Genomic DNA, 20,813 nt, shown 5'->3' with positions numbered 1-20,813 from the left:
AGTGCGGCACTCCCTCATCACTGACCCGCCGACAGTGCGGCACTCCCTCAGCACTGACCCTCCGACAGAGCGGCACTCCCTCAGCACTGACCCTCCGACAGTGCAGCACTTCCTCAGCACTGACCCTCCGACAGTGCGGCACTCCCTCAGCACTGACCCCCCGACAGTGCGGCACTCCCTCATCACTGACCCGCCGACAGTGCGGCACTCCCTCAGCACTGACCCTCCGACAGTGCGGCACTCCCTCATCACTGACCCGCCGACAGTGCGGCACTCCCTCAGCACTGACCCTCCGAGAGTACGGCACTCCCTCAGCACTGACCCTCCGACAGTGCGGCAATCCCTCAGCACTGACCCTCCAACAGTGCGGCACTCCCTCATCACTGACCCTCCGACAGTGCGGCACTCCCTCAGCACTGACCCTCCGACAGTGCGGCACTCCCTCAGCACTGACCCTCCGACAGTGCGGCACTCCCTCAGCACTGACCCTCCGACAGTGCTCACTCCCTCAGCACTGACACTCCGACAGTGCTCACTCCCTCAGCACTGACCCTCCGACAGTACGGCACTCCCTCAGCACTGACCCTCCGACAGTGCGGCACTCCCTCAGCACTGACCCTCCGACAGTACGGCACTCCCTCAGCACTGACCCTCCGACAGTGCGGCATTCCCTCAGCACTGACCCTCCAACAGTGGGGCACTCCCTCAACACTGACCCTCCGACAGTGGGGCACTCCCTCAGCACTGACCCTCCGACAGTGCGGCACTCCCTCAGCACCGACCCACCGACAGTGCGGCACTCCCTCAGCACTGACCCTCCGACAGTGCGGCACTCCCTCAGCACTGACCCTCCGACAGTGCGGCACTCCCTCAGCACTGACCCTCCGACAGTGCTCACTCCCTCAGCACTGACACTCCGACAGTGCTCACTCCCTCAGCACTGACCCTCCGACAGTACGGCACTCCCTCATCACTGACCCGCCGACAGTGCGGCACTCCCTCAGCACTGACCCTCCGAGAGTACGGCACTCCCTCAGCACTGACCCTCCGACAGTACGGCACTCCCTCAGCACTGACCCTCCGACAGTGCTCACTCCCTCAGCACTGACACTCCGACAGTGCTCACTCCCTCAGCACTGACCCTCCGACAGTGCGGCACTCCCTCATCACTGACCCGCCGACAGTGCGGCACTCCCTCAGCACTGACCCTCCGAGAGTACGGCACTCCCTCAGCACTGACCCTCCGACAGTGCAGCAATCCCTCAGCACTGACCCTCCAACAGTGCGGCACTCCCTCATCACTGACCCTCCGACAGTGCGGCACTCCCTCAGCACTGACCCTCCGACAGTGCGGCACTCCCTCAGCACTGACCCTCCGACAGTGCGGCACTCCCTCAGCACTGACCCTCCGACAGTGCTCACTCCCTCAGCACTGACACTCCGACAGTGCTCACTCCCTCAGCACTGACCCTCCGATAGTACGGCACTCCCTCAGCACTGACCCTCCGACAGTGCGGCACTCCCTCAGCACTGACCCTCCGACAGTACGGCACTCCCTCAGCACTGACCCTCCGACAGTGCGGCATTCCCTCAGCACTGACCCTCCAACAGTGCGGCACTCCCTCAACACTGACCCTCCGACAGTGGGGCACTCCCTCAGCACTGACCCTCCGACAGTGCGGCACTCCCTCAGCACCGACCCACCGACAGTGCGGCACTCCCTCAGCACTGACCCTCCGACAGTGCGGCACTCCCTCAGCACTGACCCTCCGACAGTGCGGCACTCCCTCAGCACTGACCCTCCGACAGTGCGGCACTCCCTCATCACTGACCTTCCGACAGTGCGGCACTCCCTCAGCACTGACCCTCCGACAGTTCGGCACTCCCTCAGCACTGACCCTCCGACAGTGCGGCACTCCCTCATCACTGACCCTCCGACAGTGCGGCACTCCCTCAGCACTGACCCTCCGACAGTGCGGCACTCCCTCAGCACTGACCCTCCGACAGTGCGGCACTCCCTCAGCACTGACCCTCCGACAGTGCGGCACTCCCTCAGCACTGACCCTCCGACAGTGCGGCACTCCCTCATCACTGACCCGCCGACAGTGCGGCACTCCCTCAGCACTGACCCTCCGACAGTGCGGCACTCCCTCATCACTGACCCGCCGACAGTGCGGCACTCCCTCAGCACTGACCCTCCGAGAGTACGGCACTCCCTCATCACTGACCCTCCGACAGTGCGGCACTCCCTCAGCACTGACCCTCCGACAGTGCGGCACTCCCTCAGCACTGACCCTCCGACAGTGCGGCACTCCCTCAGCACTGACCCTCCGACAGTGCTCACTCCCTCAGCACTGACACTCCGACAGTGCTCACTCCCTCAGCACTGACCCTCCGACAGTACGGCACTCCCTCAGCACTGACCCTCCGACAGTGCGGCACTCCCTCAGCACTGACCCTCCGACAGTACGGCACTCCCTCAGCACTGACCCTCCGACAGTGCGGAATTCCCTCAGCACTGACCCTCCAACAGTGCGGCACTCCCTCAACACTGACCCTCCGACAGTGGGGCACTCCCTCAGCACTGACCCTCCGACAGTGCGGCACTCCCTCAGCACTGACCCTCCGACAGTGCGGCACTCCCTCAGCACTGACCCTCCGACAGTGCGGCACTCCCTCAGCACTGACCCTCCCACAGTGCGGCACTCCCTCAGGAATGACCTCCGACAGTGCGGCACTCCCTCAGCACTGACCCTCCGACAGTGCGGCACTCCCTCAGCACTGACCCTCCAACAGTGCTCACTCCCTCAGCACTGACCCTCCGACAGTGCTCACTCCCTCAGCACTGACCCTCCGACAGTACGGCACTCCCTCAGCACTGACCCTCCGACAGTGCGGCACTCCCTCAGCACTGACCCTCCGACAGTACGGCACTCCCTCAGCACTGACCCTCCGACAGTGCGGCATTCCCTCAGCACTGACCCTCCAACAGTGCGGCACTCCCTCAGCACTGACACTCCGACAGTGCGGCACTCCCTCAGCACTGACCATCCGACAGTGGGGCACTCCCACAGCACTGACCCTCCGACAGTGCGGCACTCCCTCAGCACCGACCCTCCGACAGTGCGGCACTCCCTCAGCACTGACCCTCCGACAGTGCGGCGCTCCCTCAGCACTGACCCTCCGACAGTACGGCATCCCTCAGCACTGACCCTCCGACAGTGCGGCACTCCCTCTGCACTGACCCTCCCACAGTGCGGCACTCCCTCAGCACTGACCCTCCGACTGTGCGGCACTCCCTCAGCACTGACCCTCCGACAGTGCGGCATTCCCTCAGCACTGACCCTCCGACAGTACGGCACTCCCTCAGCACTGACCCTCCGACAGTGCGGCACTCCCTCAGCACTGACCCTCCGACAGTGCGGCGCTCCCTCAGCACTGACCCTTCGACAGTGCGGCGCTCCCTCAACATTAACCCTCCGACAGTGCCCACTCCCTCAGCACTGACCCTCCGACAGTGCCCACTCCCTCAGCACTGACCCTCCGACAGTGCCCACTCCCTCAGCACTGACCCTCCGACAGTGCGGCACTCCCTCAGCACTGACCCTCCGACAGTGCGGCGCTCCATCAGCACTGACCCTCCGACAGTGCGGCGCTCCCTCAGCACTGACCCTCCGACAGTGCGGCACTCCCTCAGCACTGACCCTCCGACAGTGCGGCACTCATTCAGCACTGACCCTCTGACAGTGCGGCACTCCCTCAGCACTGACCCTCCAACAGTGCGGAACTCATTCAGCACTGACCCTCTGACAGTGCGGCACTCCCTCAGCACTGACCCTCCAACAGTGCGGCATCCCTCAGCACTGACCCTCCGACAGTGCGGCGCTCCCTCAGCACTGACCCTCCGACAGTGCGGCGATCCCTCAGCACTGACCCTCTGATAGTGTGGCACTCCCTCAGCACTGACCCTCCCACAGTGCGGCACTCCCTCAGCACTGACCCGCCGACAGTGCGGCACTCCCTCAGCACTGACCCTCCGACAGTGCGGCACTCCCTCATCACTGACCCGCCGACAGTGCGGCACTCCCTCAGCACTGACCCTCCGAGAGTACGGCACTCCCTCAGCACTGACCCTCCGACAGTGCGGCATTCCCTCAGCACTGACCCTCCAACAGTGCGGCACTCCCTCATCACTGACCCTCCGACAGTGCGGCACTCCCTCAGCACTGACCCTCCGACAGTGCGGCACTCCCTCAGCACTGACCCTCCGACAGTACGGCACTCCCTCAGCACTGACCCTCCGACAGTGCGGCACTCCCTCAGCACTGACCCTCCGACAGTGCTCACTCCCTCAGCACTGACCCTCCGACAGTGCTCACTCCCTCAGCACTGACCCTCCGACAGTACGGCACTCCCTCAGCACTGACCCTCCGACAGTGCGGCACTCCCTCAGCACTGACCCTCCGACAGTACGGCACTCCCTCAGCACTGACCCTCCGACAGTGCGGCATTCCCTCAGCACTGACCCTCCAACAGTGCGGCACTCCCTCAACACTGACCCTCCGACAGTGGGGCACTCCCTCAGCACTGACCCTCCGACAGTGCGGCACTCCCTCAGCACCGACCCTCCGACAGTGCGGCACTCCCTCAGCACTGACCCTCCGACAGTGTGGCACTCCCTCAGCACTGACCCTCTGACAGTGCGGCACTCCCTCAGCACTGACCCTCCGACAGTGCGGCACTCCCTCAGCACTGACCCTCCGACAGTGCGGCACTCCCTCAGCAATGACCCTCCGACAGTACGGCATCCCTCAGCACTGACCCTCCGACAGTGCGGCACTCCCTCAGCACTGACCCTCCCACAGTGCGGCACTCCCTCAGCAATGACCCTCCGACAGTGCGGCACTCCCTCAGCACTGACCCTCCGACAGTGCGGCACTCCCTCAGCACTGACCCTCCGACAGTGCTCACTCCCTCAGCACTGACCCTCCGACAGTGCTCACTCCCTCAGCACTGACCCTCCGACAGTACGGCACTCCCTCAGCACTGACCCTCCGACAGTGCGGCACTCCCTCAGCACTGACCCTCCGACAGTACGGCACTCCCTCAGCACTGACCCTCCGACAGTGCGGCATTCCCTCAGCACTGACCCTCCAACAGTGCGGCACTCCCTCAGCACTGACACTCCGACAGTGCTGCACTCCCTCAGCACTGACCCTCCGACAGTGGGGCACTCCCTCAGCACTGACCCTCCGATAGTGCGGCACTCCCTCAGCACCGACCCTCCGACAGTGCGGCACTCCCTCAGCACTGACCCTCCCACAGTGCTCACTCCCTCAGCACTGACCCTCCGACAGTGCGGCACTCCCTCAGCAATGACCCTCCGACAGTACGGCATCCCTCAGCACTGACCCTCCGACAGTGCGGCACTCCCTCAGCACTGACCCTCCCACAGTGCGGCACTCCCTCAGCACTGACCCTCCCACAGTGCGGCACTCCCTCAGCACTGACCCTCCGACAGTGCGGCATTCCCTCAGCACTGACCCTCCGACAGTACGGCACTCCCTCAGCACTGACCCTCCGACAGTGCGGCACTCCCTCAGCACTGACCCTCCGACAGTGCGGCGCTCCCTCAGCACTGACCCTTCGACAGTGCGGCGCTCCCTCAACATTAACCCTCCGACAGTGCCCACTCCCTCAGCACTGACCCTCCGACAGTGCCCACTCCCTCAGCACTGACCCTCCGACAGTGCCCACTCCCTCAGCACTGACCCTCCGACAGTGCGGCACTCCCTCAGCACTGACCCTCCGACAGTGCGGCGCTCCATCAGCACTGACCCTCCGACAGTGCGGCGCTCCCTCAGCACTGACCCTCCGACAGTGCGGCACTCCCTCAGCACTGACCCTCCGACAGTGCGGCACTCATTCAGTACTGACCCTCTGACAGTGCGGCACTCCCTCAGCACTGACCCTCCAACAGTGCGGCACTCATTCAGCACTGACCCTCCGACAGTGCGGCACTCCCTCAGCACTGGCTCTCCGACAGTGCGGCGCTCCCTCAGCACTGACCCTCTGATAGTGTGGCGCTCCCTCAGCACTGACCCTCCCACAGTACGGCACTCCCTCAGCACTGACCCTCCCACAGTGCGGCGCTCCCTCAGCACTGACCCTCCGACAGTGCGGCACTCCCTCAGCACTGACCCTCTGACAGTGCGGCGCACTCTCAGCACTGACCCTCCGACAGTGTGGCACTCCCTCAGCACTGACCCTCCAACAGTGCGGTGCTCCCTCAGCACTGACCCTCCGACAGTGCGGCACTCCCTCAGCACTGACCCTCCCACAGTGCGGCACTCCCTCAGCACTGACCCTCCGACAGTGCGGCACTCCCTCAGCACTGACCCTCCAACTGTGCGGCACTCCCTCAGTACTGACCCTCCGACAGTGCGGCACTCCCTCAGTACTGACCGTCCGACAGTCCGGCAATCCCTCAGCACTGACCCTCCGACAGTGCGGCAATCCCTCAGCACTGACCCTCCAACTGTGCGGCACTCCCTCTGTACTGACCCTCCGACAGTGCGGCACTCCCTCAGCACTGACCCCACGACAGTGCGCCCTCCCTCATCACTGACCCTCCGACAGTGCGGCACTCCATCAGCACTGACCCTCCGACAGTGCGGCACTTCCTCAGCACTGACCCTCCGACAGTGCGGCACTCCCTCAGCACTGACCCTCCGACAGTACGGCACTCCCTCAGCACTGACCCTCCGACAGTGCGGCACTCCCTCAGCACTGACCCTCCGACAGTGCGGCACTCCCTCAGCACTGACCCTCCGACAGTGCGGCACTCCCTCAGCACTGACCCTCCGACAGTGCGGCACTCCCTCAGCACTGACCCTCCGACAGTGCGGCACTCCCTCAGCACTGACCCTCCAACAGTGCGGCGCTCCCTCAGCACTGACCCTCCAACAGTGCGGCACTCCCTCAGCACTGACCCTCCAACAGTGCGGCGCTCCCTCAGCACTGACCCTCCAACAGTGCGGCACTCCCTCAGAATTGGAGGTGTAGTGGACAGCGAAGAGGGTTACCTCAGATTACAACAGGATCTGGACCAGATGGGCCAATGGACTGAGAAGTGGCAGATGGAGTTTAATTCAGATAAATGCGAGGTGCTGCATTTTGGGAAAGCAAATCTTAGCAGGACTTATACACTTAATGGTAAGGTCCTAGGGAGTGTTGCTGAACAAAGAGAATGCAGGTTCATAGCTCCTTGAAGGTGGAGTCGCAGGTAGATAGGATAGTGAAGAAGGTGTTTGGTATACTTTCCTTTATTGGTCAGAGTATTGTGTACAGGAATTTGGGGGTCAGGTTGCGGATATACAGGATGTTGTTTAGGCCATTAAGTGTATAAATCCTGCTCTGATTTGCTGTTCCAGAATGCCACACCTCGCATTGATCCAAATTAAACTCCATCTGTCACTCCTCAGGCCAACGGCCCATCTGTTCGAGATCCCGTTGTAGTCTGAGGTAACCCGCTTCTCTCAGGTTAGATTCTATTCCCTACAGTGAGGAAACAGGACCTTCGGCCCAACAAGTCCACACCGACCGTCCGAAGAGGAGTAACCCACCCGGACTCATTCCCCTCTGACTAATGCACCTAACACTGTGGGACAATTTAGCATGGTCAATCCACCCTAACCTGCACATCCCTGGAGATGATAAGCAGGAAAGTCCTCAGGAGATGCTGCATTCTCACCTGTCTGCCTCAAAAAGCCAGACAACATTGGAAAAAATGAAACGCTGATGTACCATGGGTAATTTAGCACGGTCAATCCACCCTAACCTGAACATCCCTGGGCACTATGGGTAATTTAGCATGGTCAATCCACCCTAACCTGCACATCCCTGGGCACTATGGGACAATTTAGCATGGTCAATCCACCCTAACCTGCACATCTTTCGACTGTGGGAGGAAACCGGAGCACCTGGAGGAAACCCACGCAGACACGGGGAGAACGTGCAATCTCCACACAGACAGTCGCCCGAGGCTGGAATCGAACCCGGGTCCCGAATGAAATCGTTCCCTCCTTTGTTGCCTGTTGTCGGTGTTGTTCCTGCTCTGTTCAAAGGACATTGGCTGGTTCTCTTATGGGTGTGATCAAAAACTGACTTTCCCCACCGAGAAAGCACAATCCGGGTCAGCCACGAGGTGTCTGACTCTGGGATGGGGCCCGTCCGGCCCGGCATTAACGCCTGCTGGAGTCATGATGAAGCGACACTGAGGAGAAACACCCAAAAAGACAGATGGCTATTCGAGGGCAGTGGATGGTGTGACACTGGGGCAGGTGGCTAGGTTTCGTTCCTGAGGTAATGGGTGATGGCCAATGTGCTGTAGCTTGTTAGAGAGGGTGACAGACCATCCCAGAGTAACCTTGTGAAGGCTGTGAGTAAGTGAGCAACAGGAAATCTGCAGATGATAAGCAGGAAAGTCCTCAGGAGATGCTGCATTCTCACCTGTCTGCCTCAAAAAGCCAGACAACATTGGAAAAAATTGGAATCCTTTGAAACGCTGATGTACAATGGAAATTCCACCCACAGACCGCAAAATGAATGAACAGGCATTAGAAGTAACACGGAAAAATAAAACCTAAAGAGTGGGAACAAAAAATGTTCGGATTTTGGCCGTTTGGTCAGAGCTGAAAAGCCATAGGCCGTGTGGAGGGCAGCAGGAAGAGAGAGAGAGAGAGGTCGAAATGTGTGGAGAGATTAGTTGGTTGATAGGAGCTACAGGTGCGTGCGTGAGAGGGGTAGCGCAAGGTAACGAGGGTAATAGACCAGGACAGACAGACAGACAGACAGAGGATGACTGACCTGCTAGGATACAGACAAACAAAGACAGAGGATGACTGACCTGCTAGGATACAGACAGACAGAGACAGAGGATGACTGACCTGCTAGTATAAAGACAGACAGAGACAGACGATGACTGACCTTTTTAGATTACATTACAGTGTGGAAACAGGCCCTTCGGCCCAACAAGTCCACACCGACCCGCCGAAGCAAAACCCATCGATACCCCTACATTTACCCTTTACCTAGCACTACGGGCAATTTAGCATGGCCAATTCACCTGACCCTGCACATCTTTGGACAGTGGGAGGAAACCGGAGCACCCGGAGAAAACCCACGCAGACACGGGGAGAACGTGCAAACTCCACACAGTCAGTCGCCTGAGGCTGGAATTGAACCCGGGTCTCAGGCACTGTGAGGCAGCAGTGCTAACCACTGTGCCACCATGCCGCCCACCTGCTAGGATACAAACAGACAGAGACAGAGGATGACTGACCTGCTAGGATACAGACAGACAGAGGATGACTGACCTGCTAGGATACAGACAGACAGAGACAGAGGATGACTGACCTGCTAGGATACAGACAGAAGGGACAGAGACAGAGGATGTCTGACCTGCTAGGATACAGACAGACAGAGACAGAGGATGACTGACCTGTTAGGATATAGACAGACAGACAGAGACAGAGGATGACTGATCTGCTAGGATACAGACAGACAGAGACAGAGGATGACTGATCTGCTAGGATACAGACAGATAGAGACAGAGACAGAGGATGACTGACCTGCTAGGATACAGACAGAGACAGATAGAACATAGAACATAGAACAATACAGCACAGAACAGGCCCTTCGGCCCACGATGTTGTGCCGAACATTTGTCCTAGCTTAAGCACCCATCCATGTACCTATCCAATTGCCGCTTAAAGGTCACCAAAGATTCTGACTCTACCACTCCCACAGGCAGCGCATTCCATGCCCCCACCACTCTGGGTAAAGAACCCACCCCTGACATCTCCCCTATACCTTCCACCCTTCACCTTAAATTTATGTCCCCTTGTAACACTCTGTTGCACCCGGGGAAAAAGTTTCTGATTGTCTACTCTATCTATTCCTCTGATCATCTTATAAACCTCTATCAAGTCACCCCTCATCCTTCGCCGTTCCAATGAGAAAAGGCCTAGCACTCTCAACCTATCCTCGTACGACCTATTCTCCATTCCAGGCAACATCCTGGTAAATCTTCTCTGCACCCTCTCCAAAGCTTCCACATCTTTCCTAAAGTGAGGCGACCAGAACTGCACACAGTACTCCAAATGTGGCCTAACCAAAGTCCTGTACAGCTGCAACATCACCTCACGACTCTTGAATTCAATCACTCTGCTAATGAACGCTAATACACCATAGGCCTTCTTACAAGCTCTATCCACCTGAGTGGCAACTTTCAAAGATCTGTGAACATAGACCCCAAGATCCCTCTGTTCCTCCACCTTACTAAGAACCCTACCGTTAACCCTGTATTCCGCATTCTTATTTGTCTTTCCAAAATGGACAACCTCACACTTGGCAGGGTTGAACTCCATCTGCCACTCCTCAGCCCAGCTCTGCATCATATCTAAGTCCCTTTGCAGCCGACAACAGCCCTCCTCACTATCCACAACTCCACCTATCTTCATATCGTCTGCAAATTTACTGACCCACCCTTCGACTCGCTCTTCCAAGTCATTAATAAAAATTACAAACAGCAGAAGACCCAGAACTGATCCCTGCGGAACTCCACTTGTAACTGGGCTCCAGGCTGAATATTTACCATCTACCACCACTCTCTGACTTCGACCGGTTAGCCAGTTTTCTATCCAATTGGCCAAATTTCCCTCTATCCCATGCCTCCTGACTTTCCGCATAAGCCTACCATGGGGAAACTTATCAAATGCCTTATTAAAATCCATGTACACTACATCCACTGCTCTACCCTCATCCACATGCTTGGTCACCTCCTCAAAGAATTCAATCAGACTTGTAAGGCAAGACCTAACCTTCACAAATCCGTGCTGGCTGTCCCTAATCAAGTAGTGTCTTTCCAGATACTCATAAATCCTATCCCTCAGTACCCTTTCTATTACTTTGCCTACCATCGAAGTAAGACTAACTGGCCTGTAGTTCCCGGGGTTATCCCTATTCCCTTTTTTGAACAGGGGCACAACATTCGCCACTCTCCAGTCCCCTGGCACCACCCCCGTTGACAGTGAAGACGAAAAGATCATTGCCAACGGTACTGCAATTTCCTCTCTTGCTTCCCACATAATCCTGGGATATATCCCGTCAGGCCCGGGGGACTTGTCTATCCTCAAGTTGTTCAAAATGTCCAACACATCTTCCTTCCTAACAAGTATCTCCTCTAGCTTACCCGTCCGTTTCTCACACTCCTCTTCAACAATACGGTCCCTCTCGTACGTAAATACTGAAGAAAAGTACTCATTCAAGACATCTCCTATCTCTTCCGACTCAATACACAGTCTCCCACTACTGTCCTTGATCGGACCTACCCTCGTTCTCGTCATTCTCATGTTTCTCACATACGCATAAAATGCCTTGGGGTTATCCTTGAGCCTATCCGCCAGAGATTTTTCATGCCGTCCCTTAGCTCTCCTAATCCCTTTCTTCAGGTCCCTTCTGGCTATCCTGTATCCCTCCACTGCTCTGTCTGAACCCTGTTTCCTCAACCTTATGTAAGCCGCCTCCTTCCTCTTTACAAGACATTCAATCTCCCTCGTCAACCAAGGTTCCCTCACACGACCATTTCTTTCCTGCCTGACAGGTACATACATATCAAGGACACATCGTATCTGTTCCTTGAAAAAGTTCCACATTTCCACGACATCCTTCCTTGACAGCCTATGCTCCCAATTTATGCTCCTCAGATGATGACTGACCTGCTAGGATACAGACAGACACAGACAGAGGATGATTGACCTGCTAGGATACAGACAGAGACAGAGGATGACTGACCTGCTAGGATATAGACAGACAGAGACAGAGGATGACTGACCTGCTAGGATACAGACAGACTATGACAGAGACAGAGAATGACTGATCTGCTAGGATACAGACAGACAGAGACAGAGGATGACTGACCTGCTAGGATATAGACAGACAGACAGAGACAGAGGATGACTGACCTGCTAGGATATAGACAGACAGAGACAGAGACAGAGGATGGCAGACCTGCTAGGATACAGAGAGACAGAGACAGAGGATGACTGACCTGCTAGGATACAGACAGAGACAGAGGATGACTGATCTGCTAGGATACAGATAAAGACAGAGACAGAGGATAACTGACCTGCTCGGATACAGACAGACAGAGGATAACTGACCTGCTAGGATACAGACAGACAGAGACAGAGGATGACTGACCTGCTAGGATACAGACAGAAGGGACAGAGACAGAGGATGTCTGACGTGCTAGGATACAGACAGACAGAGACAGAGGATGACTGACCTGCTAGGCTACAGACAGAAGGGACACAGACAGAGGATGACTGACCTGCTAGGATTCTGACAGACAGAGACAGAGGATGACTGACCTGCTAGAAAACAGACTGACACAGACAGAGAATGACTGACCTGCTAGGATACAGACAGACAGAGACAGAGAATGACTGACCTGCTAGAAAACAGACTGACACAGACAGAGAATGACTGACCTGTTAGGATACAGACAGACAGACAGAGACAGAGGATGTCTGACCTGTTAGGATACAGACAGAAGGGACAGAGACAGAGGATGACTGACCTGCTAGGATACCGACAGACAGAGACAGAGGATGACTGACCTGCTAGGATTCTGACAGACAGAGACAGAGGATGACTGACCTGCTAGAAAACAGACTGACACAGACAGAGAATGACTGACCTGCTAGGATACAGACAGACAGAGACAGAGAATGACTGACCTGCTAGGATACAGACAGACGGGATAGAGACAGTGGATGACTCACCTGCTAGGATACAGACAGATAGGATAGAGACAGAGGATGACTGACCTGCTACGATACAGACAGACAGAGACAGAGGATGACTGACCTGCTAGGATACAGACAGAGACAGAGGATGACTGATCTGCTAGGATACAGATAAAGACAGAGACAGAGGATAACTGACCTGCTCGGATACAGACAGACAGAGGATAACTGACCTGCTAGGATACAGACAGAAGGGACAGAGACAGAGGATGTCTGACCTGCTAGGATACAGACAGACAGAGACAGAGGATGACTGACCTGTTAGGATACAGACAGACAGACAGAGACAGAGGATGTCTGACCTGTTAGCATACAGACAGAAGGGACAGAGACAGAGGATGACTGACCTGCTAGGATACAGACAGACAGAGACAGAGGATGACTGACCTGTTAGGATACAGACAGACAGACAGAGACAGAGGATGTCTGACCTGTTAGGATACAGACAGAAGGGACAGAGACAGAGGATGACTGACCTGCTAGGCTACAGACAGAAGGGACAGAGACAGAGGATGACTGACCTGCTAGGATTCTGACAGACAGAGACAGAGGATGACTGACCTGCTAGAAAACAGACTGACACAGACAGAGAATGACTGACCTGCTAGGATACAGACAGACAGAGACAGAGAATGACTGACCTGCTAGGATACAGACAGACAGGATAGAGACAGTGAATGACTCACCTGCTAGGATACAGACAGATAGGATAGAGACAGAGGATGACTGACCTGCTACGATACAGACTGACAGAGACAGAGGATGACTGACCTGCTAGGATACAGACAGACATAGATAGAGGATGACTGACCTGCTAGGATACAGACAGATGGGACAGAGACAGAGGATGACTGACCTGCTAGGATACAGATAGATGGGACAGAAACAGAGGATGACTGACCTGCTAGGATACAGACAGAGACAGAAGATGACTGATCAGCTAGGATACAGACAGAGACACGGACAGATGATGACTGACCTGCTAGGATACAGACAGAGACAGAGACAGAGGATGACTGACCTGCTAGGATACAGACAGACAGATACAGAGGATGGCGGACCTGCTACGATACAGACAGACAGAGGCAGAGACAGTGACAGAGGATGACTGACCTGCTAGGATATAGACAGAAGGGACAGAGACAGAGGATGACTGACCTGCTAGGATACAGACAGACAGAGACAGAGATAGAGGATGACTGACCTGCTAGGATACAGACAGACAGAGACAGAGGATGACTGACCTGCTAGGATACAGACAGAGACAGAGGATGACTGACCTGCTAGGATACAGACAGAGACAGATGACTGATCTGCTAGGATACAGACAGAGACAGAGACAGAGGATGACAGACCTGCTAGGATACAGACAGACAGAAACAGAGACCGAGGATGTCTGACCTGCTCAGATATAGACTGTCAAAGAGAAACTGAGGATGACTGTCCTGCTTGGATACAGACAGACAGACACAGACAGATGAGGATTAACCTGCTAGCATACAGACAGAGACAGAGAATGACTGACCTGCTAGGATACAGAGAAACAGGGACAGAGGATGACTGACCTTCTCAGACACAGACAGACAGACAGAGACAGAAGAGGACTGACCGGCTAGGATACAGACAGAGACAGAGGATGACTGATCTGCTAGGATACAGACAGAGACAGAGACAAAGACAGAGGGTGACTGACCTGCTAGGATACAGAGAGACAGGGACAGAGGATGACTGACCTACTCGGACACAGATAGACAGACAGAGACAGAGGATGACTGACCGGCTATGATACAGACAGAGACAGAGGATGACTGATCTGCTAGGATACAGACAGAGACAGTGACAGAGGATGTCTGACCTGCTAGGATACAGACAGACAGAGACAGAGGATGACTGACCTGTTAGGATACAGACAGACAGACAGAGACAGAGGATGTCTGACCTGTTAGGATACAGACAGAAGGGACAGAGACAGAGGATGACTGACCTGCTAGGCTACAGACAGAAGGGACAGAGACAGAGGATGACTGACCTGCTAGGATTCTGACAGACAGAGACAGAGGATGACTGACCTGCTAGAAAACAGACTGACACAGACAGAGAATGACTGACCTGCTAGGATACAGACAGACAGAGACAGAGAATGACTGACCTGCTAGGATACAGACAGACGGGATAGAGACAGTGAATGACTCACCTGCTAGGATACAGACAGATAGGATAGAGACAGAGGATGACTGACCTGCTACGATACAGACAGACAGAGACAGAGGATGACTGACCTGCTAGGATACAGACAGACATAGATAGAGGATGACTGACCTGCTAGGATACAGACAGATGGGACAGAGACAGAGGATGACTGACCTGCTAGGATACAGATAGATGGGACAGAAACAGAGGATGACTGACCTGCTAGGATACAGACAGAGACAGAAGATGACTGATCAGCTAGGATACAGACAGAGACACGGACAGATGATGACTGACCTGCTAGGATACAGACAGAGACAGAGACAGAGGATGACTGACCTGCTAGGATACAGACAGACAGATACAGAGGATGGCGGACCTGCTACGATACAGACAGACAGAGGCAGAGACAGTGACAGAGGATGACTGACCTGCTAGGATATAGACAGAAGGGACAGAGACAGAGGATGACTGACCTGCTAGGATACAGACAGACAGAGACAGAGATAGAGGATGACTGACCTGCTAGGATACAGACAGACAGAGACAGAGGATGACTGACCTGCTAGGATACAGACAGAGACAGAGGATGACTGACCTGCTAGGATACAGACAGAGACAGATGACTGATCTGCTAGGATACAGACAGAGACAGAGACAGAGGATGACAGACCTGCTAGGATACAGACAGACAGAAACAGAGACCGAGGATGTCTGACCTGCTCAGATATAGACTGTCAAAGAGAAACTGAGGATGACTGTCCTGCTTGGATACAGACAGACAGACACAGACAGATGAGGATTAACCTGCTAGCATACAGACAGAGACAGAGAATGACTGACCTGCTAGGATACAGAGAAACAGGGACAGAGGATGACTGACCTTCTCAGACACAGACAGACAGACAGAGACAGAAGAGGACTGACCGGCTAGGATACAGACAGAGACAGAGGATGACTGATCTGCTAGGATACAGACAGAGACAGAGACAAAGACAGAGGGTGACTGACCTGCTAGGATACAGAGAGACAGGGACAGAGGATGACTGACCTACTCGGACACAGATAGACAGACAGAGACAGAGGATGACTGACCGGCTATGATACAGACAGAGACAGAGGATGACTGATCTGCTAGGATACAGACAGAGACAGTGACAGAGGATGTCTGACCTGCTAGGATACAGACTGACAGAGAGAAACCAAGGATGACTGTCCTGCTAGGATACAGATAGACAGTCAGAGGATGACTGATCTGCTAGGATACAGACAGACAGAGACAGAGACAGAGGATGACTGACCTGCTAGGATACAGACTGACAGAGAGAAACTGAGGATGACTGTCCTGCTAGGATACAGACAGACAGGCAGAGACAGAGGATGACTGACCTACTAGAATACAGATAGACAGACAGAGGATCACTGACCTGCTAAGATACAGACAGGCAGAGACAGAGGATGACTGACCTGCTAGGACACATTCAGGCAGAGACAGAGACAGAGGATGACTGACCTGTTGGCATACAGACAGAGACAGAGGATGACTGACCTGCTAGGATACAGACAGACAGACCGAAGATGACTGATCTGCTAGGACACAGACAGGCAGAGACAGAGACAGAGGATGACTGACCTTCTAGGATACAGACAGACAGAGACGGAGGATGTCTGACCTGCTAGGATACAGACAGATGGGACATAGACAGAGGATGACTGACCTGCTAGGATACAGACAGAGACAGAAGATGACTGATCAGCTAGGATACAGACAGAGACAGAGACAGATGATGACTGACCTGCTAGGATACAGACAGAGACAGAGACAGAGGATGACTGACCAGCTAGGATACAGACTGACAGACAGAGACAGAGGATGACTGACCTGCTAGGATACAGACAGACTATGACAGAGACAGAGGATGACTGATCTGCTAGGATACAGACAGACAGAGACAGAGACAGAGGATGACTGACCTGCTAGGATACAGACAGACTATGACAGAGACGGAGGATGACTGACCTGCTAGGATACAGACAGACTATGACAGAGACAGAGGATGACTGACCTGCTAGGATACAGACAGACAGAGACAGAGACAGAGGATGACTGACCTGCTAGGATACAGACAGACAGAGACAGAGACAGAGGATGACTGACCTGCTAGGATACAGACAGACTATGACAGAGACGGAGGATGACTGACCTGCTAGGATACTGACAGACAGAGACAGAGACAGAGGATGACTGACCTGCTAGGATACAGACAGACTATGACAGAGACGGAGGATGACTGACCTGCTAGGATACAGACAGACAGAGACAGAGGATGACAGACCTGCTAGGATACAGACAGACAGAGACAGAGGATGACTGACCTGCTAGGACACAGACAGACTATGACAGAGACGGAGGATGACTGCCCTGCTAGGATACAGACAGACAGAGACAGAGGATGACTGACCTGCTAGGATACAGACAGACAGAGACAGAGACAGAGGATGACTGACCTGCTAGGATACAGACTGACAGACAGAGACAGAGGATGACTGACCTGCTAGGATACAGACAGACAGGATAGAGATAGAGGATGACTGACCTGCTAGGAAACAGACAGACAGAGACAGAGGATGACTGACCTGCTAGGATACAGACAGAAGGGACAGAGACAGAGGATGACTGACCTGCTAGGATACAGACAGACAGAGGCAGGGACAGTGACTGAGGATGACTAACCTGCTAGGATACAGACAGACAGAGACAGAGGATGACTGACCTGCTAGGATACAGACAGACAGAGACAGAGGATGACTGACCTGTTAGGATACAGACAGAAGGGACAGAGACAGAGGATGACTGACCTGCTAGGATACAGACAGACAGAGACAGAGGATGACTGACCTGTTAGGATACAGACAGAAGGGACAGAGACAGAGGATGACTGACCTGCTAGGATACAGACAGACAGAGACAGAGAATGATTGACTTGCTAGGATACAGACAGACGGGATAGAGACAGTGGATGACTGACCTGCTAGGATACAGACAGACAGAGACAGAGGATGACTGACCTGCTAGGATACAGACAGACAGAGGCAGAGGATGACTGACCTGCTAGGATACAGACAGAAGGGACAGAGACAGAGGATGACTGACCTGCTAGGATACCGACAGACAGAGACAGAGGATGTCTGACCTGCTAGGATACAGACAGAAGGGACAGAGACAGAGGATGACTGACCTGCTAGGATACCGACAGACAGAAACAGAGAATGACTGACCTGCTAGGATACAGATAGACGGGATAGAGACAGAGGATGTCTGACCTGCTAGGATACAGACAGACAGCGACAGAGGATGTCTGACGTGCTAGGATACAGATAGACAGAGACAGAGGATGTCTGACGTGCTAGGATACAGACAGACAGAGACAGAGGGTGACTGACCTGCTAGGATAGCCCAGGAGCCATCAACCTGACGATAAAGTACTCGGTCCCTGCCTGCTCCCCAGACCCCCGTCGCACCCACGGTGACGTGGAGCATACTTCCTGGGATTCTGAACCACGAATTGCTCCTTCTGGTGAAGACATTCCCTCCAAAATCCACGGCGTACACCTGGCCATTGCTCGCGTCGATCTGTTTCATCCGCCCCCTGATTTGTCTGCAGATGAGGCCTTGTGGATAAAGGAAAGAGAGAGATCGTTCACCAATAATGTTTTCACTTAGATTACTTGTCATGTGGAAACAGGCCCTTCGGCTCAACAAGTCCACACCGACCCTTTCCCCTTCGCCTAACACTACGGGCAATTTAGCATGGCCAATTCACCTAACCTGCACATTTTTGGACAGTGGGAGGAAACCCACCCAGACACGGGGAGAATATGCAAACACCACACAGTCAGTCGCCTGAGTCGGGAATTGAACCCGGGTCTCTGGTGCTGTGAGGCAGCAGAGCTAACCACTGAGCCACCGTGCCACCCACGCATAATGGGGAAGCATACCTCATGGATCATTCCCATGGGGCCCCGCAGATGAGAAACACACTCCCTGGCAGTTAGAAGATTGAACTACTCGAGGTTTCCAAACTACAAGGTGTGTCGGAAAAAAAAGATTTCGGGATCGAAGAAAACTTGGAGTCTCACACTTCAGAGGCGAGTCCAAGCGATTGAAAGTGCGGATGCTTTGAACAGGAAGGTAGGCTAACATTTACGGGAGAAGGGAACAGAGGATTGTGATGGGGAGTTTCAATGTGGAAAGATGGGAGGGGGAATCTGGAAAGGTTGCATGGATTAGATGGGCCAAATGTCGTGTCTCCTAGCTGTGGCGCTATGTATATTTCGCCATTATTTACTTAAAAGTCTGCGATTTTGGATTTTGAATAAGTGGCATATGGGTTTTTCCATCTGTCTGAAGGGAATAAAGGGTAAAGATGGGGATTTTGGATAAGTAACAAGGGCAACAGGCAGGTGAGTAAGGCATTGACATGGACAAGTTGAGCAAAGTCACCCAACTCTCTAAATCCTGAATCGATTGTTCATTTGAGATCCCTGTAGATTTATAGAATGTTGGTATCTCGGGGGATAGGGGATGAAAAGGAATGTCTGAGGAGCTAGGAGGGTGGTGAATGTCAAACAGACTCGAGAGGCTGAATGGTCTCCCCGTCCCTGAGCTCCGAGGGTCAGTCCAGGTCATTCTGTTGGATATTGTCTTCCGAATGCTCCAGGGCACAGATGTGGAGATCACTCTGTGCCTGAGAACACAGCAGTGAGGAAAATATCGCCCACCTCGGAACAAACTAGGGCGGGGTTTCACTGATAGGCAAATAAATCAAGGGGTTAGTTTCTGCCTCATGCAGAAATTACCTTCATCCCGTTCCCTGTTCAACCCTGAGGGGCTTTCTGTGAACGTCCAGGAGGAGGCAGACATCAGCACAGGCAGGCCCCAGAGGGTCATGGAGGGGTCAGGGAGAGGTCCGGGGGTTCAGGGATAGAGCCAGGGCATCAGGGATGTTAGGGAGGGGTTAGGAGGTCAGGGAAGGGTCAGAGAGGGTGAGGGAGGGGTCAGCGAGGGTGAGGTAGGGTTGGGGGCTAAGTGAGGGGTCAGTGAGGTTGAGTGAGGGGTCACTGAGTGGTGAGTGAGGGTTAGTGAGGATTCAGTGAGGGGTCAGTGAGTGGTCAGCGAGGGTGAGTGAGGGTAAGTGAGGGGTCAGTGAGGGGTCAGTGAGGGTGAGTGAGGGCAAGTGAGGGGTCAGTGAGGACTCAGTGAGGGTGAGTGAGGGGTCAGTGAGGGGTGAGTGAGGGGTCAGTGAGGGTGAGTGAGGGTAAGTGAGGGGTCAGTGAAGGGTCAGTGAGGATTCAGTGAGGGTGAGTGAGTGGTCAGTGAGGGTGAGTGAGGGGTTAGTGAGGATTTAGTGAGGATGACTGAGGGGTCAGTGAGTGGTCAGTGAGAGTGAGTGAAGGGTCAGTGAGGGGTCAGTGAGGGTGAGTGAGGGGTCAGTGAGGATTCAGTGAGGGTGAGTGAGGGGTCAGTGAGTGGTCAGTGAGAGTGTGAGGGGTCAGTGAGGGGTCAGTGAGGGTGAGTGAGGGCAAGTGAGGGGTCAGTGAGGAGTCAGTGAGGATTCAGTGAGGAGTCAGTGAGGGTGAGTGAGAGTCAGTGAGTGGTGAGTGAGGGTGAGTGAGGGTGAGTGAGGGTAAGTGAGGGGTTAGTGAGGGTAAATGAGGGGTCAGTGAGGATTTAGTGAGGATGACTGAGGG

At 54.6% G+C, this 20,813-nt stretch overlaps 1 protein-coding gene across 1 annotated transcript in view; it reads right to left on the bottom strand.

Annotated features, from left to right (window-relative positions):
* The window catches only part of LOC122544862 (fish-egg lectin-like), a 60,368-nt gene that overhangs the window by 6,459 nt on the left and 33,096 nt on the right, over window positions 1-20,813 (bottom strand). The window contains exon 2 of the mRNA XM_087981081.1: window positions 18,507-18,734. Coding sequence (XP_087837207.1) covers window positions 18,507-18,734 — 228 coding nt within the window. The remainder of the gene's footprint in view (window positions 1-18,506; window positions 18,735-20,813) is intronic.

Source organism: Chiloscyllium plagiosum, unplaced genomic scaffold, assembly GCF_037043375.1.
Source record: "Chiloscyllium plagiosum isolate Xiang-an unplaced genomic scaffold, Cpla_swu_hap1 HiC_scaffold_38, whole genome shotgun sequence".
Classification (NCBI taxonomy): Eukaryota; Metazoa; Chordata; class Chondrichthyes; order Orectolobiformes; family Hemiscylliidae; genus Chiloscyllium; species Chiloscyllium plagiosum.
Note: the sequence above shows the minus strand (reverse complement) of the source record. Positions and strands in the feature narration are given on the sequence as shown.